Source organism: Ovis canadensis, chromosome 19 (assembly GCF_042477335.2).
Source record: "Ovis canadensis isolate MfBH-ARS-UI-01 breed Bighorn chromosome 19, ARS-UI_OviCan_v2, whole genome shotgun sequence".
NCBI classification, from domain to species: Eukaryota; Metazoa; Chordata; class Mammalia; order Artiodactyla; family Bovidae; genus Ovis; species Ovis canadensis.
In genome coordinates, this window is record NC_091263.1 from 57553904 (window position 1) to 57581181 (window position 27278).

Here is a 27278-nt window from a genome sequence, read left to right on the forward strand (position 1 = left end):
GGCCAGAAAAAAAATATGTGAAGAAGTAATGGTTCTTCAAATGGTTAGGTTCAACTTCCCTAACCCGAGGAAGGAAACAGACATCCAGGTCCGAGAAGCTCAGAGATTTCCAAGGAAGAGAAACCCCATGAGAACCCACACCAAGACACTATACAATTGAAATGGTGAAAGTTAAGGAGAAAGGAAGAATAAAAGCAGCAAGAGAAAAACAACTTATTATAAGGCTTTAGCAGATTTTCCAGCAGAAAATTTATACGCCAGAATGGACTGGCTGAAAGGGGGGTGGGGGGTGGGGGTGGAAATCCAACCAAGAATTCTCTGCCTGGAAAGGTTATCATTCAGAATTGAAGGAGAGAGTAAAAGTTCTCCAGATAAGCAAAAGCTAAAGGAGTTTACGACCACTAAACCAGCCTTACAAGAAATCTTAAAATAACTTCTTTAGGCTGAAAAGAAAAGGTACTGATTAATAAGAAAACATATGAAAGTAAAATTCTCATTGGAAAAGGTAAGCGTATACTAACGGTAGTGGGTAAATCATTTACAAAGCAACAAATTATCAGAAAGAGAAATAAGAAAATAATCCCATTTACAATTCCATCAAAAAGAATAAAACATCTAGGAGTAAATTTAACCAAGGAGGTAAAAGACCTGTACATTGGAAACTAAAGTACTGATGACACTGAAAGAAACAGAAATGGAAGAAGTATTCCCTGCTCATGAACTGGAATAATTACTGTTTACATGTCCGTAAACTGTTTACGTAAGGACACTGTTTACATGTCTGTACTGCCCAAAGCAATCTGCAGATTCAATGCAATCTCTATGAAAATTCCAATGGAGCTACAGTAATCAAAACAGCACGGTTCTGGTGCAAAAACATACACACAGATTAATGGAACAGAACTGAGAGCCCAGAAATAAATCCACGCGTATATGGATGATTCATTTACAACAAAGGAGCCTAGAACACACAGTGAGGTAAAGACAATGGATTAAAGAATTGAATGTGAGACCTGAGACCATAAAAATCCTACAAGAAAACATTTTGGTAAGCTTCTTAACATTGGTCTTAGTGATGTTTTTGCACAACTGACTCCAAAGGCAAGGGAAACAAAAGCAAAAATAAACAAATGGGACTACATCAAACTAAAAAGCTTCTGCACAGTGAAGGAAACTGTCAACAAACTGAAAAGGCCACCTAACTGAATGGGAGAAGGTATCTGCAAATCATATTCATCAGAGTTGTATTCAAAATAGTAATTTAAAAACCCATAAAGCTCAACAACAACAAAACAACCTGGGCACAGGACTTGAATAGACAGCTTTTCACAGAAGATGCACAGATAGCCAACAGGCACATGAAAAGGTGGTCAAAATTCACTAATTATTAGGGAAGGCGCAAGCGTTAGTCACTCAGGCACAACCAACTCTTGCAGCGCCACGGACTGCAGCCCCCCAGGCTCCTCTGTCCATGGGATTTCCAAGGCAAGACTACTGGAGTGGGTTGCCATGTCCTTCTCCAGGGGAATCTTCCCAACCCAGGGATCAAACCCAGGTCTCTGGCATTAGAGGCAGATTCTTGACCATCTAAGCTGTCAGGGAAGCCCAAACCTGGCTGGTCAGGAGTGGGATTATTACAGGGAAATGCAAATAAAAACCACAACGAGATTTCACCTCCCATCTGTTAGAATGACTATTATCAAAAAGACAAAAAGATAACAAGCAACAGAGAGGATGTGGGGAAAGGGAACCTTCACACACTGTTCGTCAGATTGTAAACTGGTGCAGCCGCTGTGGGAAACAGCAGGGAGGTTCCTCAAAAAATTAAGGCTGGAACTTTCCTACGACCCAGCTCTCACCCTTTCGGATCTTTACCTGAGGAACACAAAACCACGAACTTGAAGAGACACACGCACCGCCACGTCCACTGCAGCGTTATCCACATCTGACATTTGGCTAAACGTCCGTTGGCGGATGAATGAGCACTGCATGTGCAGAGCACCTACGTACAGTGAGAGACTCCTCTGTCATAAGAAGGGAAGTCCTGCCATTCGCGGCAACACGGCTAGACACTGAGGGCATCACATTAAGTGAGGTCAGTCAGAAGGAAAAGGGACAAATACCACAGGATTTTACCCCCATGTGGACTCAAACAAAAACAAACCTACAGATTCAGAGAACTGATAAGCAGTTACCAGAAGGACAGGGGGCTGTAGGGGTGAACCACGGGGTAAAGCGGTTCAATCGTGTGGTGACTAATGGTACTTGGACCTGGAGGTGGTCACTTTGTAGTATACATAGATGTCAAATTATAATGCCATATACCTGAAACTTACATAATAAAATATATACATTAAAAAAAAACCAGAGCTTAATCTTAAGACAACCAACATGTAGCAACTATGGCAGAGAGAAATTAGGTATTAATTTCCCCTAGTCAGTAGTATAAATCCCTGGTAGAGCCCAGGCTGGACCCCAGAACTGCCCTGCAAATAGCAGGGTCAAGGCCGCCTTCCCTGAAGCCGCCACCTTGTGTGCAGCCCCTGCCAGTGGCAACAGGAGACCCAGGAGGCCAGGGCCCCAGTCCCAGCAGCAGCTTGGGAGTGATGCCTCAGAGTTTGGATCCTGCTCCCCTCAGGACACAAGCTGGGCACTACCTCGGGGGCATGTGGAGAGCAGCGAGGCCCCTTCCTGAGCAAACACTGCACATCACAGATGGGAAAGCAGAGACCCACACGGGGAGGGCGCCCTCTCAGAGCCCCCACATCTTAGAAGCCCTGCCCTGACAGGAGCCCCGGGTCTCCGGACTTCTTTTCCAACCGTGCACAAACGGGTTAAGACAAAGTCTTTACCATCAAAAGACCTGGTTCAACATCCAGCTCTGTAATCCACTTGCTGTGCAAACCTGGGCAAGTGACAATACCTCTCCGAGCTCGTTTCCTCCCCTGCAAAATGGGGAGCTGCTTCCTACTTTGCAGGGGTGCTGTGCAATGGAAGTGAGGGAACCTATAAACAGCCCGCCGCACTCCCTGAGGCCTGGCTCCCCTCTGGGTCCTACTCAAAGCTGTGCCCAACGCACTGCAGATGCTCCGCAAACATCCATGCAGGGAACAAAGGACAGAAGTGTGCAAACACTAATGCTAGGCATAAACAAGACAAGACAAGCTTCAGGGCAGAACCATGGCTGCTCACATGATACAGCAACTCTCTAACTGAAGAAACAGGGAGGGGAGCCTTCTAAGGTCCCGGGATACCAACGCCTTGAGCTCCTGAGGGGACAGAAGCCTTCAGGAGAGGCAGCAGAAAGGCCAAGATCCCTTTGGCAACAGAGCTCGGTACACAGCCTTTTTAGTCCCAGAGGCATCGGCTCTGAGATTGAAGGACTGGGTCTCCGGTCGGGGCATGCAGGTTAAGTATAAACAGGGTGGACACGTGTACTCATGCACAGACACGCTGTAAGAAAGCTGCGGTCTTTTCTATCAAAGCAGAAGTCACAAAGGAAGAAGCCATTCGTTCTTAGAAGAGTTGAACAGAAAGGTATAAGATGCCTAAAATGTTTGAATAAGATGCCTAAAATGGTGGCTAGTTTCCAGGCCTTTGTTCTTTTCACTTCCTGATTCTCCTGCCTCAGAAGAACATTTTGGCAGGCTAATTTCTCAGGCTTTATCCTGAACAGACACAAAGAACTAAAAGGGTGAGGAAAACAGTTAACACAAATCCTCCAATCAGGAATTTACAAGCCCTCATGGAGACCAATTGTTAAAAACAAAAGCACAATTAGGCAACGTCCGGGAGAGACTGTAATTCTGTGGTCCTCAACCTGTGAGGAGCCAGAGAAGGGAACCTGCGTCTGAGGGATAAAAGTCTCGGGGGCTCCCCACTCAGTGCGCCTGCGTCCCAGACTTCTGTCTGGAGCACACTCTTCAACAGACGTCAAGACTGCCTTGCCGAGCCGTTTTCAATTGTCTGTCTTATTCCTGCGACACCGTTTGAGAGCATGTCCAACAACAGCAGCCCTTGCCTTTTAAGAACATGCCCCGGTGGCACAGTGGACAGCAGGCGACGCAGTCTCGATGCCTGGTCTGGGGAGATGCCCCATGCCGAGGAGCAACTTAGCCCCTGCACCCCAACTGCTGAAGCCCACGCGCCCCAGCAAGAGAAGCCGCCACAGAGAGAAGCCGCGAGCCCCTGCTGGAGGAAGCAGCCGCAACTGGAGGAAGTCCACAGGCAGCAAGGAAGAGCCAGTGCAGCCACAAGCAAGCCACTGGTTTTCACGTTCCACAAGCAAATGGGATCCAGTTAAACTGATAAAACAAAATGAAAAGACAATCTATGGAATGGGTGGACATATTTGTAAACAATGCGACTGACAAGGGCTTAATTTCCAAAATGTACAAACAGCGCATGCAGCTTAGTATCCAAAAAAGAAACAACCCAATCAAAAAGTGGGCAGAAGACGTAAATAGACGTTTTTTTGAAAGACGACATACAGATGGCTAACACGCTTAGAGAAATGCAAACCAAAACTACAATAAGGTTCCATCTCACACTGGTCAGAATGGCCATCATCAAAAATTCTAAAATAATAAATGCTGGAGAGGGTGTGGGCTTCCCTGATTGCTCAACTGGTGAAGAAACTGCCTATAGTGTGGGAGACCTGGGTTTGATCCTGGGGTTGCAAAGATCCCCTGGAGAAGGAAATGGCCACCCACTCCAGTATCCTGCCCTGGAGAATTCCATGGACTGTACAGTTTATGGAGTCAACTGTACAGAGTCTATGGGGAGGGTGTAGAGAAAAAGGGATCTTTCTACACTGTTGGTGGTAATGTAAACTGGTGCAGCCAGTATGCAGAACAGTACGGTGATTCCTTAAAACACTAAAAACAGAATTACCATATGACTCAGCACTCCCACTTTTGGGCATATATCCAGATAAAACTATAATTTGAAAAGACACATGTACCCCAGTATCTATAGCAGCACTATTTACAATAACCAAGACACATAAGCCACCTAAATGTCCTTTAACAAATGAATGGATGAAGAGGATGGATGCATATATACAATGGAATATTACTCAACCATGAAAAAGAATGAAATCATGTCATTTGCAGCAACAGGGATGGACCTAGAGATTATCGTGCTCAGGGAACCAGACAAAGACAAATATCATGACATCACTTATGTGGGGAGACAAAAAAATGTTACAAACAAACTTACTTGGAAAACAGTGTTACAAATGAATTTACTTGGAAAACAGACTCACAGACATAGAAGACAGACGTAGAGTTACCAAAAAGCAAAGAGGGAGAGGGATAAGATTAGGAGTATGGGATTAACATCAACACATTATTATGAATGAAATGTATAACCAGTAAGGGCTTGCTGTATAGCACAAAGGACTGTATTCAGTATCTTTTAGTAACCAACAATGGAAAAGAATCTGAGAAAGAATATCTGTATCTATCTATACAGACAAAGATATACATATATATAAAACGGAATCACTTTGTTATAACCTGAAACACAACACTGAAAATCAACTATATTTCAATTAAAACACTACATCAAGGTGGAAAAAAAGCAAGCAGAGAAGAATCAATAAACTTTACCAAATTAAAAAAAAAAGGGTCCAAACTCCAGAGTCCTTTCAAGCATGGCTGTGCCCTTGGGGTAGAGAATCCTGGTGGATCCAGCCAACCCTTGTTTATTTACTCATTCACCAAGTACTTACTAATGTCAAGGAATGTTCGAACTACCGCACAGTTGCACTCATCTCACACGCTAGCAAAGTAATACTCAAAACTCTCCAAGCAAGGCTTCAACAGCACGTGAACCGTGAACTTCCAGACGTTCAAGTTGGTTTTAGAAAAGGCAGATGAACCAGAGATCAAATTGCCAACATCCACTGGATCATCAAAAAAGCAAGAGAGTTCCAGAAAAACATCTACTTCTGCTTTATTGACTAGGCCAAAGCCTTACTGTGTGGATCACAACAGACTGTGGAAAATTGTTAAAGAGATGGGAATACCAGACCACCTGACCTGCCTCCCGAGAAATCTGTACGCAGGTCAGGAAGCAACAGTTAGAACCGGACATGGAATAACAGACTACTTTCAAATCAGGAAAGGAGTACATCAAGGTTGTATATTGTCATTCTGTTTATTTAACTTATATGCAGAGTATATCATGCGAAATGGCGGACTGGATGAAGCACAAGCTGGTATCAAGATTGCCAGGAGAAATATCAATAACCTCAGATATGCAGAGGACACCACCCTTATGGCAGAAAGGGAAGAGGAACTAAAAAGCCTCTTGATGAAAGTGAAACACTAGAGTGAAAAAGTTGGCTTAAAGCTCAACATTCAGAAAACGAAGATGATGGCATCCAGTCCCATCACTTCATGGCAAATAGATGGGGAAACAATGGAAAGTGACAGACTATTTTGGAGGGCTCCAAAATCATTGCAGATGGTGACTGCAGCCATGAAATCAAAAGATCCTTGCTCCTTGGAAGAAAAGCTATGTCCAATCTAGACAGCATGTTAAAAAGCAGAGACATTACTTTGCCAATAAAAGCCCATCTAGTCCAAGATATCGTTTTTCCAGTCGTCATGAATGAATGTGAGAGTTGGACTACAGAGAAAGCTGAGCACCGAGGAATTGACGCTTTTGAACTGTGATGCTGGAGAAGACTCTTGAGAGTCCCTTGGACTATAAGGAGATCCAACCACTCTATCCTCAAGGAAATCAGTCCTGAATATTTATTGGAAGGACTGATGCTGAAGCTGAAGCTCCAATATTTTGGCCACCTGATGTGAAGAACTGACTCATTGGAAAAGACCTTGATGCCGAGAAAGACTGAAGACAGGAAGAAAAGGGGACAACAGAGGATGAGATGCTTGGATGGCATCAACAACTCAATGGACATGAGTCTGAGCAAACTCCGGGAGTTGGTGATGGACAGGGAAGCCTGGCGTGCTGCAGTCCATGGGGTCACAGAGTCGGACACAACTGAGCGACTGAACTGAACCGAACTACTTGCTGAGCTGGGGCTGGGGCTGCATTCAGGACCCAAGAGCAGAGCAGACACAGTCCTTGATACTTCAGACAAAAACCAGTAATTAAAGAAAAAACAGCCACCAAGGGTATGTCTGTTTCCACCTCCACTTGTGACACCAAACATGAGGTTTCCCATCCCAGCAACAACCAATTCTCTGATTCCCCAACACTGGACGTCCAAACATTTCCATTCGAATTGCCTCTGGGAGTTAGTGCAGACCCTACAGGTATAGGGCTCAGTCCCATCAGACTGCCCCTGCTTCCAACAACAACTGCAAATGCCAGGGGGCACCAGGACTTCGGACCTACCAGCTATATGTAAAGTCAGGGGTTCCCATGACCCCCTCCAGGGGTTCAATAACCTGCCAGAATGACTCACAGAATTCAGGAAACCGCTTGAATTGCATTTGTGGGTTTATTATAAGGGACCCAGTTCAGGAACAGCCACTGTGGGGGTGCGGGGAGGGGCAAGAGGTGGCTGGTAGGACAAGATATGGCTGGGAGGCCACCCTCCCAGCATCTCCACGTGTTCACCAGCTCAGAAGTGCCCTAAACCCCTGTTTTAGGGATTTTTACCGAGGCTTCGTAATGCAGGTATAAATGATTATATCATGGACCACTGGTGACTTGCTCAGTCTCCAGCATCTCTCCCAGCCAGGCGGTCAGAGGTGGGGGAGGCAGGAAGGGCTGCTAGCTCCAGCCCTAGCATTATTAAGGCTTGGTCTGTCTGGCAGCAACACCCCAGCTCAACCCGAAGCTATGTGTAGGCCCGCAGCCAGGACACAAAAGAGAATTCTATCACTCAGGAGATGACAAGGATTTTTAGGAGGTCTTTGCCAGGAACTGAGGACAAACACTGAATCTATAACTTTTATTATACCATGAGGAGCCAAAACTTGGAGCTAAGAAAGCAAGTCCCGGAGCTTCTAATCCAGACTAGGGTAACTTCCCAAAAGAGTGTGACACGGTGGTGAGCCGAAAAGATAAAAACTAGACAGGCAAAGCAGGAACGCCCTGGCGGCGGCAGCAGCAGCAGCAGCAGCAGCAAGAGAGGGCAAGGAGACCTTAAGCTCCAACAAGCTGTAAGTTCATTAGAAGTGGCCGTGAGCATCCAGCTAGACGTGCCTGCCCGTTCCCAGTGGGATCCTCTGTTCCCGCAGCAGCTCCCGGACCCCAGCCTACAAGATTCCCAAGGGCAGGGCCCTAGTAGAGTTTTGTTTTCTGTGGTTTAGGCTTCCTGCTCTGCCCAGCACTCAGATCACTGTGGATTCTAAAAAATAAATACTGACAAATAAATACTGACAAATAACTGAATCTGTGCATCCTGTACGAGCCGAACCTTCACACGTGCGTGCGTGCTAAGTCGCTTCAGTCGTGTTCGACTCTTTTCGACCCCATGAACTGGAGCCTGCCAGGCTCCTCATTCTATGCGATTCTTCAGGCTAGAATACTGGAGTGGATTGCCAGGCCCTCCCCCAGGGGATCTTCCCGACCCGGGGATCAAACCCATGTCCTTACAACTCCTGCACTGGCAGGCAGGTTCCTTACCAGTAGTGGCACCTGGGAAGCCCAATATGGCACGCGCAGAGCCACTAAGCCTGTGCGCTGCAACTATCGTGCCCTAGAGTCCCCGGGCCACAGCTACGAAGCCCAAGCGCCCTAGAGCCCTGCTCGGAAACAAGAGGCGCCTCTGCAGGGAGAGGCCCAGACACCACAGCTGGGGAGTGACCCCACTCCCCACAACTCGAGGAGGCCCATGAGGCAAGGAGGTCCCAGCACGGCCTAAAATGAAGAGCTTTTTAAATTTATTTTTAAAAAGGAAAAAAAAAAAAAGAGTTTTCCTTCATATCCTATGAGTTAAGGGAAAGGACTTAAGAGAAGCGGTCCCCCAAGAGCACGCCTCCAGGCTTTGAACCCTGGTCTCTGACTCCGGGTGGGACCTGTGGTGGGTTTTTTTTACACAGAGTGAAACTGTGTGCGTGTGACCAGGACCCAGTTCTGGGAGGCTGCCGGATGGGCAGTGAGAGGAAGGAAAGACAGAGGCTCGGAGGCTGGCACTCACGGAGGTGCTGGGCCAGCCAGGTGCTAAGCTATCTGTCCCACTTCACACCCTCTGAGCCATCCTGCCAGGGCACACCAGGCCACACACCCAGCAGAGGGAGGCGGGCAGGCAGCAGACAGCTGGGAGCCTGCCAGGCAGTCCCTCTGTCTCCTGTGGTCCAGCCCCTCCCAGGGAGGAGCCAGGGGCCGGCCGAGCCACGCTGAGAGGCCTGGGCCACAGCTGGGAGGTCAGGCCAGGCCTACCGCGCAGGCATGGGACAGAGGTGAGTCGGGGCACCGGAGGGAGCGGGACCGACTGCACGCTTGCCGCTACCCCCTACGAACTCTGAGTCCATCCTTCCCCAGCCGCCTGCTCCTAGACGCTCCCTGGGAGCCAAGTATGAGCACCACGGCTCGAATGTGACCGAGATCCTGGCCCTCAGGTAGAGCCAGCAATAAACAAACAACAAAACAGTAAATGAGCAAATTACCTTGCATGTTACGATAAGGGACGCAGAGGAAACCCAGAGCAGGGTGAGGGGGGCTGGGGAGGCTGGAGGAAGGGGTGTGGGGTTTTAAAGTCGGCAGTCAGGTGGGCCTCACTGACAAGGTGGTGCAGACCAAGAACTTGCACAGATAGGCAGGGAGCAGTGAGGACATCGGGAAAGAATGTTCTGGGTGGAGGACACAGCCCTGGCCTCTGCAGGGGCGAGGGGGTGAGGCCGCGTGTATCTGAGCACAGTGAGCAGCAGCTGGAGGGCAGGGAGGAAGTGGCAGAGGGGACAGGGCCAGGCCATGACGGCTTGTGGGATCCAGGCGGCAGATGACGGGGTTCTTTGAAGGTTTCGGGCCCTCTGTTTGCAACCCGCAGCACTCCCCAACCCCCTCCCCAACTCAGGGGTATCGGTTTGTCAGTCCATGCATGAACCCCATTTGCTGCAGGTGGCTGTGTGACCTTACAAAGTCTCTTCTCTTCCCGAGGTGCCTGCCCTCTCTAATAAACAGTGCTAATAACATTAGAGCATCTGCAAGGTTGTGAAGAAGAGTGGGAATCAACAGAGGCCACCTGCAAGAAAGCTTTATAGCAGGCGTCCTGTGAGCTAGGCTCTGGGGACCCCAGAAAAGCAGCGCTGGCCGCCCAGGCACTCACACTTTGGGAGAGGAACATTTGAATGAATAAGGAATCTTTCCTTATTGTTCACTCTAATAGCAGCCGGGGTTGGGGGGTAACCAAAAGGGGGTCGGGTTTTCCCAGGAGGCCCAGCCATCAGGGAGGTGAAGGGGGTGGCCCTGGAGGCTGGGGCTCATTAGGAACATTGGGGGAAAGAGCAGGGGGCAAAGGGCAGGAGGGGAGGGGAGAGGCGTGGATACAGGGCAAGGGGCATGTGGGTGAGAGGTGGTGAGATGGCAGAGGGCACGGACTCCAGCCCATAAACAGTGAGCACCCAGAACCAGACTGCCAGCAGGAGAGGCAGGCAGGTGAGTGTGGTGGTAGAGCTCACCCTGGCCGCGGGGAGAGCGGGCGGACGCAGTGGGCGCGGCACAGGCGGTTAGCAGAGGGGATGGGTGGCTGGAACAAGGGGGTTGAGAGACTCAACCTGGGGGCTGTCCTGCTGTGGGGGAACAGGGGCTCTAAGAGGCCTGGATGCAGGGTCCACCGTGGCTGGGGGAGACAGCTGGGTTTGGGGGCAACACGTCACACACAAGAAGCAAGCTTTCTCCCGCAGCTCCACAGTACCCCTCCAGGCTCACAGAAATGGGTCAGCTGAGCCTGGGACCTAGGGGAGCTGGTGAATGGGGTCACCGGTCCCCCCAGTGAGACCTCCCCCCTCCCCGGTGTGGCTGAAGCATCAACAGAGCGTGTGCCCTGTGGCCAGACACCACCCAGTTCCTGGGCAGCTCCAGCACTGTGGCCAGAGGCCACACACCTCGCCTCCCTAAGGTGAAACTTCTTCATGCATGACCTTCACTGATGATTTCTGAGAATCCCCCGTCCCGCAGGCAATGCTTAGAACACTAGCTGCAATGGTGGAACACCAGCTGTGTCCTCAGACCCTGTGGAAACCTTGGCTGGAACGCAGCTGACCGTAGCACCATGTCCTGAGCAGGCACTGCAGGCCACTGGACAGCACCCAGCGCACCACTGAGGGCCCCAGGGGAGGCTGCGCGGGAGGAGGGGCCCGCGAGCGTTTAAGGGAACTTGCTTTCCTCCCAAGCAGGCTTCGCTGACACTCGGCCCTGAGCAGTTGGTGCTGCACACAGGTTCTCAGCACAGTCCAAGGCTCAGAGCAGCTGGGCTGGAAGTATCTCTTCTTGGACGCCAGGCAGAGCCGGGCGATGGTGGGCAGCCCAGTGCACCGAGTGTCAGCGGAGGACGCCTGGAGCAGAAGCATGCATCCTGACATAGAGAGCGAGAGGCACTCGCAGTCCTTCAACGTGGAGGAGCTCACCAACATCCTTGACGGAGGCGCCCAGAACACTGCACTCCGGAGGAAAGTGGGTAAGAGCAGGCTGGGGAACGGAGCCCCAGCTTTCTGCCCACGTGTATTTCTTGGAAGGAGAGTCCCTTCATAGCAGTCCCACCTTCAAATGGGCTTCCCAGGTGGCCCGAGTGGTAAAGAACCCACCTGCCAGTGCGGGAGATGTGGGATACACAGGTTCAATCCCTGGGTTGGGAAGACCCCCTGGAGGAGGGCATGGCAATCCACTTCAGTATCCTTGCCTGCGGCATCCCCATGGACAGAAGAGCCTGGTGGGCTACATACAGTCCATGGGGTCGCTGAGAGGTGGACACTCTCTGAAACAACGTAGCACACGGTATACACCTTCAAATAACAAATTCTGCTCTCAAAATTCCACTATTAGAGATTTGTCCCTTTCGACGATGAAGGAAGCTTTAACATGTCAGTATTCCCTGAGGTGCTTATTCTTCCACAGCACAGCTTTGCAGCCTTGGTCGAGTCACTTCCCCATCTCAGGACCTCACTGACTGCATCTGTAAATTGACAGTGGGGTCTGACTTCCTTTCCACACTCGTGAGGCAAGTGGATGGGAAGCTGTGAAGGTACCGGGAACCTCACCAAGGACGCTAAGCTCTCTGTTCCTCTCACAGAAAGCATCATCCACAGTGAACCAGAGCTTAGCCTGAAGAATAATTATTTCATGACCCAGAATGAACGTTACGAAGCCGCCATTAAGAAGAAATTCCACATCCTCATGCTAGCACAGCGCCTGGGCTGGTCCGAAGGCAGTCGTGAATTACAATACGCTTCCAGGTGCTTACTCCCGAGGCGCCCCCACCAGAGACGAGTCCACCTGGGAGCCCCCAGAAAACCCAGCCCATGAGCTATGTTCCTCAGCAAAGATACTGGTTGTTGATGTTCCATCAGGAAGTCGTGTCTGACTCTTTGTGACCCCATGGACTGCAGCACGCCAGGCTTCCCTGTCCTTCACCATCTCCCAGAGTTTGCTCAAACTCCTGTCCATTGAGTCAGTGATGCTATGTAACCATCCCATCCTCTGTGACCCCTTTCTCCTCTTGCTCTCACACTTTGCCAGCATCAGGGTCTGGGAGCGAGTCGGCTCTGTGACAAGGGTAATGCTTCCTGGGAAGCTAGGGCCAGGCGCCCCTTCTCTCCTGCCCCCTGCCAGCCTGAGGGTACTGGGGCCCTTGTCTCCGCTGGGCTGTTCAACCACTGTGTCTCTCCCCTACAGAAGTGTTTCTGGAGATCTGGGCTTCGCGATACACCACATCTTCCAGAAAACCATACAGACCCTGGGCTCAGAGGAGCAGATTGCAAAGTGGGACCCACTCTGCAGCAAGTTCCAGATCCTGGGGACATACGCCCAGACGGAAATGGGGCATGGTGAGCAGGGGCTGCTGCGTGCATCGTACAGATGATGTCCTGCTCAGCTCTGGAGGGCCCATTTCCATCTCAGTGGTCACAGGCTGATATACCACCGAGATGTCACAGCACATGGCAGTGTAAAGGTCTTAATGAGGGGGTGATTTTTTTCTAATTTACACAAACATATTGTATGAGCTGGTGGTGGCACAAGCCCTTCCTACTGGAAATGTCAGCCACCACCGCTATCGTGGGCTGGCCATGTGTCCCCGCAGAGCCCACCAGTGAAGGGAGAGGCATGCCGGTGATCACACTGGAGTGGGAGTGTACCCCCACTCCACACCGGCTGGTGCCCGGGAGCTCCAGGGACACCCAGACGCTGCTAGCCCAGCGGACTCCCGCCCTGGCCCAACGTCTAACTACCCGCCTTGATTCCCAGGGACGTATCTTCAGGGCCTGGAGACCGAAGCCACCTACGATGCAGCCACCCAGGAGTTTGTGGTGCACAGCCCCACGATGACGGCCATCAAATGGTGGCCTGGGGACTGTGAGTATCCCCCCTCATCCCCCAAGGAGAGTGAAGCTGGACCGCAAAATAGCACTGATGGTGACATCCAGCAGACCTCAGACGGAGCACTGTTCTAGGCTGATGACGTTGGGCAAGTCCCTTCCCAGAGCCCCAGGTTCTTATGTGGTAGAATAGTTGAGATATGAAAATTTTCATCACTGAGTGGCTAAGAAGCCACCGGAGGCACTTTGAAACAGTTGAGGAAACTGACCCCAACCTTGGGGATGAAGGTCAAGTCTTCTCTCATGTGCACACTGCCACCCTACACACACTTGGCCTAGCCCCAGGCACTCACCATTCTTCTTGTCTTCCAAGTTAATGATTAAGCTTGCCACCAGCCAGCACACAGGGTACACACTCAGTGAGAAAAACGTGCCTCCCTTTTGCTTCAGACACCCCAGTGTCCATCAGGCCACTGGTGCCATATTACCCCTGTGGGCAGCGGGTGGAGGCTGCGCCCCGACCTGATGCCTCCCAGAGTGTGGGTGGTTTGCCGAATCCCAAGGAGCTGGGTTCCACCAGGGCCCTCTTCCTCTGATTTGAGAATACTTCTTTGGAAAGAGGCTTCCCTCATAGCTCAGTTGATAAGAGAATCTGCCTGCAATGTGGGAGACCTGGGTTCCATCCCTGGGTTGGGAAGATCCCCTCTAGAAGGGAAAGGCTACCCATGCCAGTATTCTGGCCTGGGGGATTCCATGGAGTGTACAGTCCATGGGGTCGCAAAGACTGGAACGCAACTGGGCGACTTTCACTTGTCTTTGGGAAAAAAAGATATAACACATGTGAGCAGTCCAACTAAAGCAGAGAGAGAGGGGAGAGAGAGAGGGGAGGCAAGCAGAGAGGGAGAAAGATTGAGAGGAGAGACCAGTGGAGACAGAGAGGCCAGAGAAATAAGAGAGCAGCGACCACTGACAAAACTGCAGGGAAGAAGGAACCCTGAAATCAGGCAGGGTTCAAGTCCGAGCTCTGCCCCCTTCAGGTCAGTGCCCTTGGGCACAGCCCTCTATTCTCTCAGCCTCAGTTTCCTTTTCTGGAAAATGGGACTTGGGCACACCTGCCCGCAAACACTGGAAATGCTGGTTATCTGTATTCACCATTATTAGGTTGATGGTACAGAGGGTCATTAGTAAGTTTTTGAGGACAGGGGGCAAAAAAAAAACCTTGCTTTTGTCACAATGCCTTTTGCAAGTCACTACTAGACCTGTTTGGTTCTTTGGGGTAGCTCCCTCTCTTTGCAATCAGTGACTCTTTGAGGTCTCAAAGGTGCCCACCCGCTGGAGGGGGGGCAGCAAGGCACACACCTCCCTGCGATTTGGGACCTGTGTTCCGACCACAGATCCTTACATACGTTCCCCTGCAGCCATGATGTAAAAATCCTGTTCCCCTGAATTCAAAGAAAATAACCAAGATTCAGTCAGAAGATTGTGGCAGGACCAAGTTTTAAAAGATGCCAAGCTTTCCCAGACTGCTCCATTCAGGGCATTTTCATTAAAATTCGTAGCTTTTGTCAAGCTTTGCCTTTAGAAGAGCAGCCAGAAGGGATGGACAGCAATGGGCCCCCTTAAGATCTCCACCAGCCTTCCTCCTTTCCCGAGCCCATGGGGACTCCGTCTGTGTATCGCAGGGTGGCTGCTATACAAACCAAACATTTAGACGGAACCCTCTGTAGCCCCAGCCACCAACTCTCCATAAATCCCTCCAACCCCGTCCATTCTAGAGCGAGACACTCACACCAAAGTTCTTGGGTGGTTCCAGTCATTTCCAAGGATGAGTGGAGGCTGTATAAATTGAGGGGTATCCTCACTAAGTACCCCTCAGCTTCCCTGTGTCCACCAACTCCACGACCTGGGACCCAGCAGGCTGATCTGGTCCCCAAGCTTCTGAACATGCTGCTCCCTCTGCCTTGCACTCCGGCCTGTGCAGATCCCCTGGAAAATACTCTTTGCCCTTCAGCCTCCCCGACCCACACCCTCCGAGGCAGATCAAACAAAGCCCCACTCCAGCCTCAAAGAGCACCCACCACCCCCAAGCCACCACACTGGTCCTCCTCACAGACTGGGCCCTCCTCCAGGGTCTTGATGGGGAGGTTTGGCCTGCTCCTCTGTAACATGAGGGGTCACGCTGGGTTTCTCCCCTCTCTGCCCGCAGTGGGACGGTCAGCCACCCATGCCCTGGTCCAGGCCCAGCTGATCTGCTCCGGAGCCCGGCACGGCATGCATGCCTTTATTGTCCCCATCCGGAGTCTTGACGACCACAGCCCGCTGCCAGGTGAGCTCCTGCTCCTTCCTCTAGGACCCCTGCCAGGAGACCCCACCAGGCCTCCCTGTCCTGGGCCCCAGAGATCCATGGGGGAAACTGGGGCCTGTCTCCCTTGGGCAGGGACCAGTCCAGTTGCACAGAACTGGCGCTAACCGGCTGGGTGGATACGAGCAAGATCCAGCACCTGACCTCAGCCTGCTCACCTGCAGCAGCCGTGCTAACCCCAACGCCATGGGCTGCTGTGAGGCTCGGATGAGCCGCATGTGGCTGTATGCTGACACATGAGCCCTCAACTGACGGCCACCTCTACCTCTGTCTCCTAGGGGTCACCACTGGGGACATTGGGCCCAAGATGGACTTCGATCACACGGATAACGGCTTCCTAAAACTGGACCACGTGCGCATCCCCAGGGAGAACATGCTGAATCGCTTCGCACAGGTGGGTCCTGGGGAGGCTGCAAGCCTGCGCTGCCTGCGAGAGGGCAGACACACCCCACAGAATGCTGCTGCTGCCCCTGGGTCCTTCTCTACAGAGTTGGGTTTGGGGCATCCCTCCCAGAGGGGCTCTAGTGCACCGCAGACCTGAGTAAAGTCCCAGTTTTGGAGGTGTGTGATCCCGAGCAAGTCACTTGGCCTCGCTGAACCTCAGAGTAAATGCTCACCGCATTGGGTGGCAGAGCAGTCACGGAGTAGGGTGGCAAGGCCATGTGAGGACAAGAGGAACAGGTTGAGGATGGTGTGCGTACACACCTCCAGTACAGCCTGCACACAACCAATCTCTGAACAGACATCAGCTGAGTGCTGGGGGGGGTCTCCACTTTGCCAGGCATGACCATGGATATGACGGAAGCTGGGGCTTGTGGGGGGGTCTGGGGCGGCCCGGGGAGGAGCTGTGAGCCGAGGCATGTGAGCAGTGAGTATGTGTCAGGAAGTACAGGCAAGTGTCAGTTTTAACGATGGCCATACCGGCACACTGCGACTGCTGCTGGCTGGGTCTACCCCGGGTGAGCAGCCCGAGGACGCCAGGGTCTACAGCGCAGGCAGGCCCTTGATTCTGGGCACGGGAAGGCTGAGGAGCCCCAGCTCAGACCCACTGCCTGGCCCCGGTCTACTAGGTCCTGCCAGATGGCACCTATGTCAAGCTGGGAGTGCCGAAGAGCAGCTATCTCAGCATGGTGGCGGTGCGTGTGGACATGCTGCTGGGTGAGGTCCTCCCGCTGCTGCAGAAGGCCTGCACCATTGCCATCCGCTACGCCGTCGTCCGCCGCCAGTCCCGCCTCCGGCCCAGGCAAGAGGCGCCCCTCGGTCCCACAGTGTCTGCCCCCCGACTTCAGCCCTCCGCCAGAGTGGGGTGCCAAGAGCACACGTGAGCCCCCTCGTGCGCACACGGTCGCCTGGGCCTGGCCCATCTGGTCTGTGGAGTCTCTCTGGCTCCCTGGAATCCCGGCTGACTGGCCAGCCCGACCTGTATCTGTCAGTCAGTGTCTGCCCTGCACCGCCAGAGTGGACTCAGTCTGTCCACACGAGCCCCGCATGGCTGTGCCAGGCTGAGTGTCGTCTGACGGGTTGGGCGCCATGCTGTGGGTGAACATGGCCCCAGAGGTTGCTCTGTCGGCCGCGAATGCTTATGTCTAGAAAAGCCCGCTGTCACATCTGACTGTATTTGGCTGGAGACGGTTCTGTCTGGTTGTGGCTGTCAGCTTCTGGCTGTGGTCTGTCCACATCCAGATCCTTCTCTTGCCTGTCCTTGTGTCTGGCTAATACTCTGCCTACTCCACGGCACTGAGGGGCTGACTATACCCTCTGCTTTTTTTTTTTTTTTTTAAATGATTTTCGCTTATTTTTTTCATTTTAAAAGCAGCAGGTAATCCATAGGAGAATTTAATGTGTGCATGTGTACAAAGCCATGTTCCCTCACGCATGCAGGCACACACACACACGCAGTTACCAGATTCACCAGAAGACAAATAGAGAACTGCCCATTACATTTCAATTTTCAGTAGACAAAGAATCTTCTAGAATAAACATGTCCCACATGGGCACACACCCACGATGCAGCAAACTGGAGTCTGGGCCTAGGGGGCTGCAGTGTGAGCTCAGGGAGAAAGGCTGGGCTGGACACGGCACAGCTGGCTGAACTCGCAGGGCAGAGACAGGTGGGGTCAGGGTGGCTCTTGCCCCAACTCCACTAAGTGACCCTGGGCAAGTCCTCTGCCCTCTCTGCGCCTACCTCCTCACTTCTAAAGGGAAGAGCAAGACCACCAGGACCAGAACTTGCGACCATCTGGTCTAAGAATCTGATGGAGTTTCACACCGTGGGCTCAAGGATCCACAGTTGACTAATGCAAAATGGACTGAGGGTCGAAACCAGGCAGGCCTGGGGCCACCCTCAACTCGGCTGCTCGCTAGCTGTGGGACCTCAGACTAGCCGCCCAACCCTTCCGTCCCTCAGCTTCTTCCCCTACTAACGGGTCTGACAAGAACGCTCTTCCAGGGCGGTGAGGCACGCCAGGCCCGCAGTCCAGGGTCCTTCACTGGCAAGCCCCAGGCACCTCGGCCAGCCTGGCTCCAGAATCCTGGGCTGAGGGGGTCGTGTCTGGTGACAGGCGAGCTAGGAAGCCGGTATTGCCAGTGGTGTCCTGCTGGAGCCCAGGCTTACGGGCTGCAGAAATGCCCTGAGGATGGTTATAGTAATGCATATCCAGGTGACGGGCTGCTGGCCCGGGGAAGAGACGCCAGGTTTCACCCCAGCACCGTGGGAGGCCTCTCACGGTCACACTTTCTTTCAATCCACAAGGAGTTACCTACCGCAGGCCCCAAATGCCGACCAGAGTCTCAAGCGCTGCGGACACAGTAATGGATGAGGCAGGAGAAACCCCTGCCTCGGAAGTGCACCAAACCCACGCTCACAGCCTCAGAGTTACTGACTAGGTTTCACGGTGTTTCCCAGCACACAGCACGTGAAGCTGGAGAGTGAAAGGTCAAGGGTCAAATACCCCAGGCTTCAGGGCCACAACCCCTCACCTCAAATCCTTGAGACCAGGTATGTTGGTATTCAGAACTTGCCAGATTTTTCGCAGGTACATATGCTATAATTTTGTAAAGCTCCACAAGGGGCGGCACTCATCAGCAAACACGTCAGCATTTCTACAGTGAAATGTGTGTGTGGATGTTCATGTGAAATGGAATTTAAGGTTATTAGTAATACCATGTCCTTCTAGGTCAAGTCTGGCAGTGAGTTATCAACTGTTTTTAAGGCTTTTATGGCCTCGGGGAAGGTGGGTGGGGCAGGTAGCAACCTTCTACATCTGCTCTCCTTTCCCTCAGCGACCCAGAGGCGAAGGTCCTAGATTACCAGACGCAGCAGCAGAAACTCTTTCCTCCGCTGGCTATGGCCTATGCATTCCACTTTGTGGCCAACAACCTCCTGGAGTTCTTCCGCCATTCCTACAGCTCCATTTTGGACCGAGACTTCGCACTCCTGCCTGAGGTACCTGCTTCCTGGGGGGCAGAAGCTGGGACCATGGCTGAAACTGTCCTCCCCCTGGGACACAGCCCCAGTCCTGCCCGCCCTGGGCTCTTTCTGCCTCCCCGCCCACAGAAGATTTTCAACATCCCAGCCCACCCGCAGCCTCAGGTGAACCGATTCCGACACAGAAATCCTCCTAGGTCTGGCCCCCAGGAAGCTCCAAATACGTTAGATGAAGTAATCACAGATGGTGTACAGAACACAGGGGACAATCCCTGGTGTGTCTCTGAAACCCAGAAAGTTCTGAAAACCAAAGTCACGTAGAACTCACTGGGTGGCATGGTTTGACCGGAATTACCCAGATTTATCCCACTTGCTGTGAATACCTTTTGCAGCAGAAATACCAGTCCATCAATCAGCTCACTAAGATGCCCCTGGGCTCCTATAGGTGTAATATATTTAATCCACCTTAAATGCCCTGGTTTACCGTTCTAAACTTAAAAAAATATTCTGATTCCAAAAACACATCTGGGCCCAAGGCCCTCGCAGATAAAGGACTGTGGACCCACACACACTAAGGTTTAGTTTGTCCAGGTCCTGTGTTTTATGAGCATTGCTTCAGTAACCTGTCCACGCTAGAGCAGGCACCATACCCATTTTACAGACAAGGAAAGTGAAGCACAGAGAGGTCAAGGGACATGCCCCTTCCTCCCAAGGACCTGAAAAGTCTGACAGACGGCTAAGGGCCTCCAAGAACCAAAAACTCAAACCAGGTCTACTGCCTGGCGGCAGCTCCCACAACTTAAAACAGCAGGTTGACATTGGACCCACACGCTCAGACAAGCTCTCCAAAATCTCTGCTTGTGGGGCAATCTGCAGCTCCTGGATAATGGTGAGACCGACCTGGGAAGCAGTCTCTTCCCGAGACCCCAGAGACACTGGCCTGGACACTTACCCTCTGTTCTTATCACCCCTCCAGTGACACTGCCTCTCTCTGTGACCTGAGTCTTTGTCTTATTCATCAAATCATGGGCTGAGGAGACAGTTCTCATTGCACAGAGCAGTGCTCAGCACCCGTGGGCGCTCTGTGAGCGGCAGGCACGTCGTTCCTGACGCCACCTGACCCCCTTCTTATTCTCGCAGCTTCACGCGCTGAGCGCAGGTCTGAAGGCCATGCTGTCAGACTTCTGCACCCAAGCGGTTGAGCAGTGCCGCAGAGCCTGCGGTGGACATGGCTACTCAAAGCTGAGCGGCCTGCCCTCCCTGCTCACCAGAGTGACAGCCTCCTGTACTTATGAGGGCGAGAACACAGTACTCTACCTGCAGACAGCCAGGTAAGGCCCAGGCCTCTGCCTGACCCCCAGGGACCCCACCGAGCATCATCTCATGCCCAGGGAGCAGACTTTGGGGATGCCACGTGGGGGCTGCCCAGCTCCCCTCCGCATGTCTCCAATCCATCCCCTTCTCTCCAGACCCTGCAGCCTCAGCCAGGCCGCCAGCCCCACCCTCTGAACCACAGCATCAGTCTCCTCACTGCTCTGCAGCTTCCCACCCGCCTCACTTCAGTCCTTTCTCCACGGGCAGCCAAGGGGCCTTCTCAAAGCCTAAAGAAGATCACCTCTTTCCCTGGCTCCCAATTCTTCAATCACTTTCCTCAGCTCCCAGGAAAAGGCCACACCCCACACTGCAGCCTAAAAGGACCTTTCAATCTGGCCCTGCCTCCCTCCATCCTCTCCCCACCTCCTCCTCTGCTCACTTCTGCGGGGCCTCACTCCCCTCCAGCTGGCTCCTCCTCACCCTTCGGGTCTCTGGAGTGTCCTCCAGACACTCCCGCTGACCACTCCGTCTAGGGCAGCAACTGCCGTTTCCCTGGAGCAGTTATCACGATCTGAGCGTCTCTCTCTGTGTGCTGGGGAGCTCCCTGCGGCATGCCCAGGTTTAGGCCAGGGTCTGCGCCGGAGGCCCCACCCTGAAAGGCAGGGAGGAATGACTCACTCCTCATCCCCTCAACAGGCAGTTTCTTCTCTCGTGTGTCTGTGGCTGACGGGGCCTTTCACGTGCCTCCATCTCAGGGGACTAGACAGGGCAAATACTTCTCCAGGCAGGGAGAAAGGACTGGCAAATTTGCTATGTAACATTTCTTTAAAAACTTGTAACTATACAACATTACTTTTTTTTTCAAATTACAAAAGGAATACAAAATCACGTATTAGATACTCTATGCCCCACACTGTGCCGAGCGCTCAGAAAATACTATCTCATCCCGTTTTCACAGACCCCCTATCAGATGACTATCATTGCCATCTAGAGCTGGAAACATGGAGGCTGAGGAAGCGAAGTGACTTCTACAGGGTCACAGAGGTCTCAGCGAAGTGGCTTGGGAACCCAGGCTTCTCTGGCCCAGAGCCTCCAACCACTGGATTATTATAAAGCAGCTAAGAGCCACCTGTAATTCTCCCATTCACATTCGCAATCTTGCCTCTATCCTTTTATCAGCTAAGAAAATTTAATTTCCGCAGTCACAGGATAATCGTCATAAATCCCCAAATCACAAGGTCCTACCCAAGATAGAAGATTCTGTTCCATTATCAAAAGGCTTTAAGTTCAGGATCTGAGAATGTCTGCCCAGGTCTGTGGCCGCCCCATTTCACTGTGAAAGAAATTATAGCCTCAGATGCACTGTGGCTTGAGTGAGGAGCAGCCACCAGCAGGGACCCAGGAAAGAGGGTGGGTGGCCCTGGTTCTCCCACGGGGAGCCTAAGGGTGCACGGTGCTGGGAGAGAGGGGGTGCTGGGCTGTCCCATGGGGCCCCCCAACCCTCTCACCTTTTGGTACCTCTGCCCCCCAGGTTTCTGATAAAGAGCTACCTGAACACTCAGAAGTCCCCAGGATCTGCATCGAAGGGGTCTCTCCCTCAGTCTGTCGCATACCTGACCGCACCCAAAGTGGCCTGGTGTCCAGCCCGAACAGCAGCCGACTTCCTCCACCCCAAGCTCTACACCACGGCCTGGGCACATGTGGCAGTCAGGTGAGCCACGCGGAGAAACCAACTATCCCACCTGGAGGCAGGCTCCTTTCCACTCAGGGCCTCTGGGATTGGCTGGAGGGGACAGTCTTGGATACTCTTCCAAAAACCAGCCCCCTTTTCCAACCTCCTCACTCCTCTCGGTTTCTGCCACGAGGGGCAGAGAGAAGGCAAATTCACACCTGTCACTTCCCCATCCTGCTCAAGATAACAGGAAGATAACAGCTCTCAAACCAGCGCAAGGAATTTTTTAAATCTTTAGGCTCTCACTATGGTTTGAAATAGAGAATATACCCATACACTGCAAATACCAAAAACTATCAGTACTAATACTGATAATATTATAGCATAATAATGTAATTATATATGATAATGTAACATAATTATAATTATATATGCAATAGTTATATATGGACGGAGGAGCCTGGTAGGCTGCAGTCCATGGGGTCGCTAAGAGTCGGACACAACCGAGCGACTTCACTTTCACTTTTATGCATTGGAGAAGGAAATGGCAACCCACTCCAGTGTTCTTGCCTGCAGAATCCCAGGGACGGGGGAGCCTGGTGGGCTGCCATCTGTGGGGTTGCACAGAGTCGGACATGACTGAAGCGACTTAGCAGCAGCAGCAGCAGCAGTTATATATAATTATATAATGTAATACTGATAATACTAGCACTGCTAAGCATTGCAGTCATCCCTCTGTATCCACAGGGGATTGGTTACAAGACCTCTGTAGATATCAAACTCTCAGGATACACACACAAATCCCTTCCATAAAATGGAATATTTGCAGATCTGCAATATTATGAGTATGTATTTGCATAAAACCTATGCATACCCTCCCATATACTTTAAATCATCTCCAGATTACTTATAATACCCAGTAAAATGTAAATATTATGTGAACAGGAATAAATACAACATTACCGATACGTTAATAGTTATCAGTGTGCGTCAAATTCTACTTTTGCTTTTTGGAACTAACTTTCAGGAGTTTATTTTTCCCAAATATTTTTGATCCTTGGTTGAATCTGAAGATGTGAAAACTGGATACAGAGGGATAATGGTACTTACATGGTCAAAACATCCCACAATCTAAAAATAACGTTTAAAAATATGAGTATAACAAAGGATAGATTTTATTTCCAGGGTCTAGTAGGCTTCAGGGCACATAGACAAGATCAAAGACTCCTCCACTCTGTCATTCAGTAAATACTGTCAGACACTGACTATGTACCAAGAACATCCACATGTGCCAGGGGCTGGGAATAAAGACTGGGCATGGCCAAATAGAGACACTCCCATGGAGAAGAGACACCTTCTGAGCCCTCCCCAACTAGCACACCAAAAACAACCCAGAAAAAACAGCTTCAGTACATAATAAGAGGTCTTATATCCCAACCTGTGATCCCAGGGATGGTTAATAGTTATTTCAAAATCAAAAGCAATTTGGAACATTCATCTATTTTCTCCACAAATATCCAGCAAGTACTTAATAATCCAACAGGCTCTGAGGATCCATCAGTAAACCAGTCTGATAGAAACCAAAGTCCAGGCTTCACGGAAGTAACATTTCAGCTGGAGAGGAGGGGCAGGCAAAAGGCGGCTGCTCGGGGTAATTAAAATGCTGTCTCGGTTGGCCTTCCACATCCACGGACGCAGAGCCTGTGACCACACCACGCTGTTTCATACAGGGGCTTGAGCATCTCTGTTTTAGTATCTGTGGGGTTCCTGGGACCATTCTCCCTGCCCCCACCCACCCCCCAGAGACAGCAAAGGATGCTGTGTATTGCTTTCTGCTCAGAACTCGATGTCCTGTGCTTATCTATCCCATGACAAAGCAAAGTAAGTATTGCCTAATAAAGAGCTTGTTTTGCATACAAATTCCAAGGGTCAGGAGCAGATGGGCAGGGAACAGAAGATAAGAGAATAAAGGTTAACTAAATGGCAAATGACCAATTTTGTAGTCTGGAGAACAAGGGATGGTTTTCTTTCCTCCCTTCTAAAGTCCCTCAGGTGGAACTTGGAGCAGAGTGGGTGACTGACAGGCTTCAACTAGCCTTTAGAGGAAAACCACTCTCCTTGCTCGGGCACAGAAGTCAGTCAACTGAGTGGCCTGAAAACACTGGGATCAGGGTGGAGACCGCATCAGAAAGAGGGGAGGCGCCTGGCGCAGCTAGGGGGTTAAGCACTCCTTCCCGACTGCGTGACCCTGGACCAGTGAATTAACCTCTCTAGGACACCATGTTTCCCACTGCGAACTGGGAATGCCTCACCCTTAAAAGGGTTAAGGAGATTATATACAACAAAGACATTGGCAACTCCTCATTTAGGTTTTTAACACCAACAAATAGTCAATAAATGGAACTGTTCTACTTCTGTGGGACCCCAGGCATCCTGGGATCAAATGCCATCAATCCCTTCTCCACTCGGTCAAGAAACAGAAGCTTTTTTCCCTCTGGCCTTTAGGCTCATAAAGGACTCGGTGCACCACTTACAGACGCTGAGGCAAGCCGGCGCCGATGAGCACGATGCGTGGAACCAGACCACTGTCATCCATGTCCAGGCCGCTAAGGTGAGCTGCCAGTCAGCCAGAGCTGAAAGGGCCCCATTCCATTTCCCCAGCAAGCTGCCAGGCCGAGAAAACCTGCCATTATGCCTCAGCCCTGCTCAGTGGCTGCCCTCATTTCACTTTCAAGGCTTTAGCCCCGGGTATTTTAATTAAAGGACTTAACTCCAAAGCAGTCTTGCTGGTAACTCTTAGAGAAAAAATGTAATGAGGCGGTGTTATTGGATTTGCTTCAGGTTGTTCAAATATTTCCTCCCAGATAGAAAAGCAGGTCAAGCCTCCCCTTAGCCCCACAATCCACAGATGTCTGATTCCGTTTCCACTGTGTTTTGTGTTTGTGCATAATTCACTGTCTGCCAGCAAATACTCGAGCACTCCAACACCCGCCGTCAGGCTGGGTTCTGGGGGGCTCAAGAGAGGCCACGCATGGCTACGATCAAGAAAGCACTGTCTCGGGGAAATACAGGCAGCCCAAAGGCCCCACAGCAGGTCCAAGGCCACCCACCTCAAGGAGTCAGAAAGCCTTCTCAGAAGAACCATAGAGGCTCAGACTGCAAGGACGAGCTGCAATCAGCCAGGCAGTGGGTGCAGGCTGTGGCTTTGGAGAGGAAGGGTTTCCAGCAGCGGAGTCAGGAGATGCAACAGGTGGAAGCAAGGAAAGGCACAGTGTTTGGGAGGAAATGCACGTCCTTCCACGGAGAACCTAAAGGAAGACGACGAACCAGGAGAGGAAGGAGGGAGAGGAGAAGGAAAGATAGGCACGGCCTGGCCCCTCCAGCAGCACCGTGAGAAGTCTGGGTTTTGTGTTCCCTGCAGTGGGAAGCCTTTGCAGGGTTTCCATCAGAGGAGTAAAGCGATAGTTTCATGCTAGAAGGATCATACAGGCTGCAGGGGGAGGCAAGGACTGGAGACTAGAGCCCAGTACAGAGCAGGCAGCAGTCTGGAAAGGGCTGAGGGTGTCCCAGATCACGAACTCACCAGAGGGCAAGGAGAGAAGTGGGTGGATGCATTATGGGTGGATGAAATATTCAGGGTGTGGAAGAAAGAAAGGGACAAGCTTCAGACAGCACTGGAGTGGCATGGAGCTAAGAATGGCTCCTGAGCTCTAGCTCAGGCCACTGGGACTCTGGACCTACCTATGGCTGGAGAAGCAAGGTGGTCACATCAATCCTCAGGCAGCAGGCCCAGAAAACGGCCACCTTAGAAGAGGAGAGCCCACCAGGGTTCTGCAGCAGCTCCCAGCGGCAGGGGGACAGGAGCGCCTCCTGGTGGCCTGCCACCTCCATCACATGGGCGGGGGCAGGGGCGGGGTGGGGGTGTGATTCTGCCACCCTCCATTCCGCTCCGTCCACCAGAGGTGCTGTCTGCTGTGTTCAACGCACCATCGGCACAGGAGAGGGTAAGCAAAGGCTGCAGTCTCACCAGACGCCTAGAAAGGAACCGCACCTGCCCACTGTTCCAAACCCACGCCCTGCCTTCAAAGGCACCAGGCGCGACCTGCCGGGGTTACCTCATTTACTACCCATGACCCTGAGAGGGAGAGGAGCGTCATCTCAGTTTTAAGGATGAGCAGCTTCTGGGGAAGTCGGTGTTGATGCCGACCCTCTAAAGTCATAACGGGCCGGGAAACCTGCACTTCCTGGGCCCTGGGCGGCCTTGTCCTCTAACTGGGTCTCATCTGGAAACCAGACGTGCGCAGCAGAGCACACAAGGGGTTGGTGGGAACAGGGCAGGGGGCAGGCAAGCAGTTCCGGTCCTGGCCCAGTAACATCCAGCCTCAAGCTCTGGTGGCTTTGGCGACGCAGGGTCGCGAGTAATGCTAACAATTCTTAATGGAGACACAGACTGCCCTGGTTCAGAACTCACTGCTACGGCTCATTAGCCAGTGCCTAGGCAAGGAATTTACTCTCTTGATGCCTCACACGCTTCCGCCACAAAACGGAGCCAATAATAGGATCTACCTTGTAGGATTACCGTGAAGGTTATGAGTTAATAGATGTAAAACTTAAAGAGCCACCTTGAGTATATAAACAGGGCTCCCAGGTGGCTCAGCGGTAAAGAATCCATCCCCCTGCAATGCAGGAGACAAAGGAGACGTGGGTTCGATCCCTGGGTTGGGAAGATGCCCTGAAAAAGGAAGTGGCAACCCACTCCAGTCTTCTTGCCTGGGAAATCCCATGGACAGAGAAGCCTGGCGGGCTATAGTCCAATGGTGGCAAAGAGTCAGACACGACTGATCACAGAGTATAAAAGCTACAGAGGATAACCCCCACTTCCACCCCAGACTGGACAGGAGAGAAGCTCGATACCAATACACTCACAAACTAGGGCTGACTGTGTTCAGAGCACGGTGCCAGGGTGCAGCTCAGCCTTGCCCCAAGGAACCCCTCCTCTCTCTGGTCCACCTCCTGCTCCGTAAGGCAGGGGCGGACACCCTCAGG

At 51.8% G+C, this 27278-nt stretch overlaps 1 protein-coding gene across 9 annotated transcripts in view; it reads left to right on the forward strand.

Moving 5' to 3' along the window:
• The first annotated feature begins 9100 nt into the window (after window positions 1–9100).
• Window positions 9101–27278, forward strand: part of ACOX2 (acyl-CoA oxidase 2) — a 29865-nt gene continuing 11687 nt past the window's right edge. Inside the window, exons 1-13 of one of the 9 annotated variants that reach the window (XM_069560508.1) lie at window positions 9297–9386; window positions 9469–9545; window positions 11322–11602; window positions 12215–12377; window positions 12817–12968; window positions 13387–13494; window positions 15664–15783; window positions 16098–16213; window positions 16890–17062; window positions 19102–19264; window positions 20387–20577; window positions 22092–22271; window positions 24738–24843. In XM_069560508.1, coding sequence (XP_069416609.1) covers window positions 11440–11602; window positions 12215–12377; window positions 12817–12968; window positions 13387–13494; window positions 15664–15783; window positions 16098–16213; window positions 16890–17062; window positions 19102–19264; window positions 20387–20577; window positions 22092–22271; window positions 24738–24843 — 1635 coding nt within the window. In that variant the 5' untranslated portion in view covers window positions 9297–9386; window positions 9469–9545; window positions 11322–11439. Of the gene's footprint in view, window positions 10582–11318; window positions 11603–12214; window positions 12378–12816; window positions 12969–13386; window positions 13495–15663; window positions 15784–16097; window positions 16214–16889; window positions 17063–19101; window positions 19265–20386; window positions 20578–22091; window positions 22272–24737; window positions 24844–27278 lie in introns of all 9 variants that reach the window. The other 8 variants (XM_069560509.1, XM_069560511.1, XM_069560504.1 and 5 more) reach the window with 8 other exon arrangements.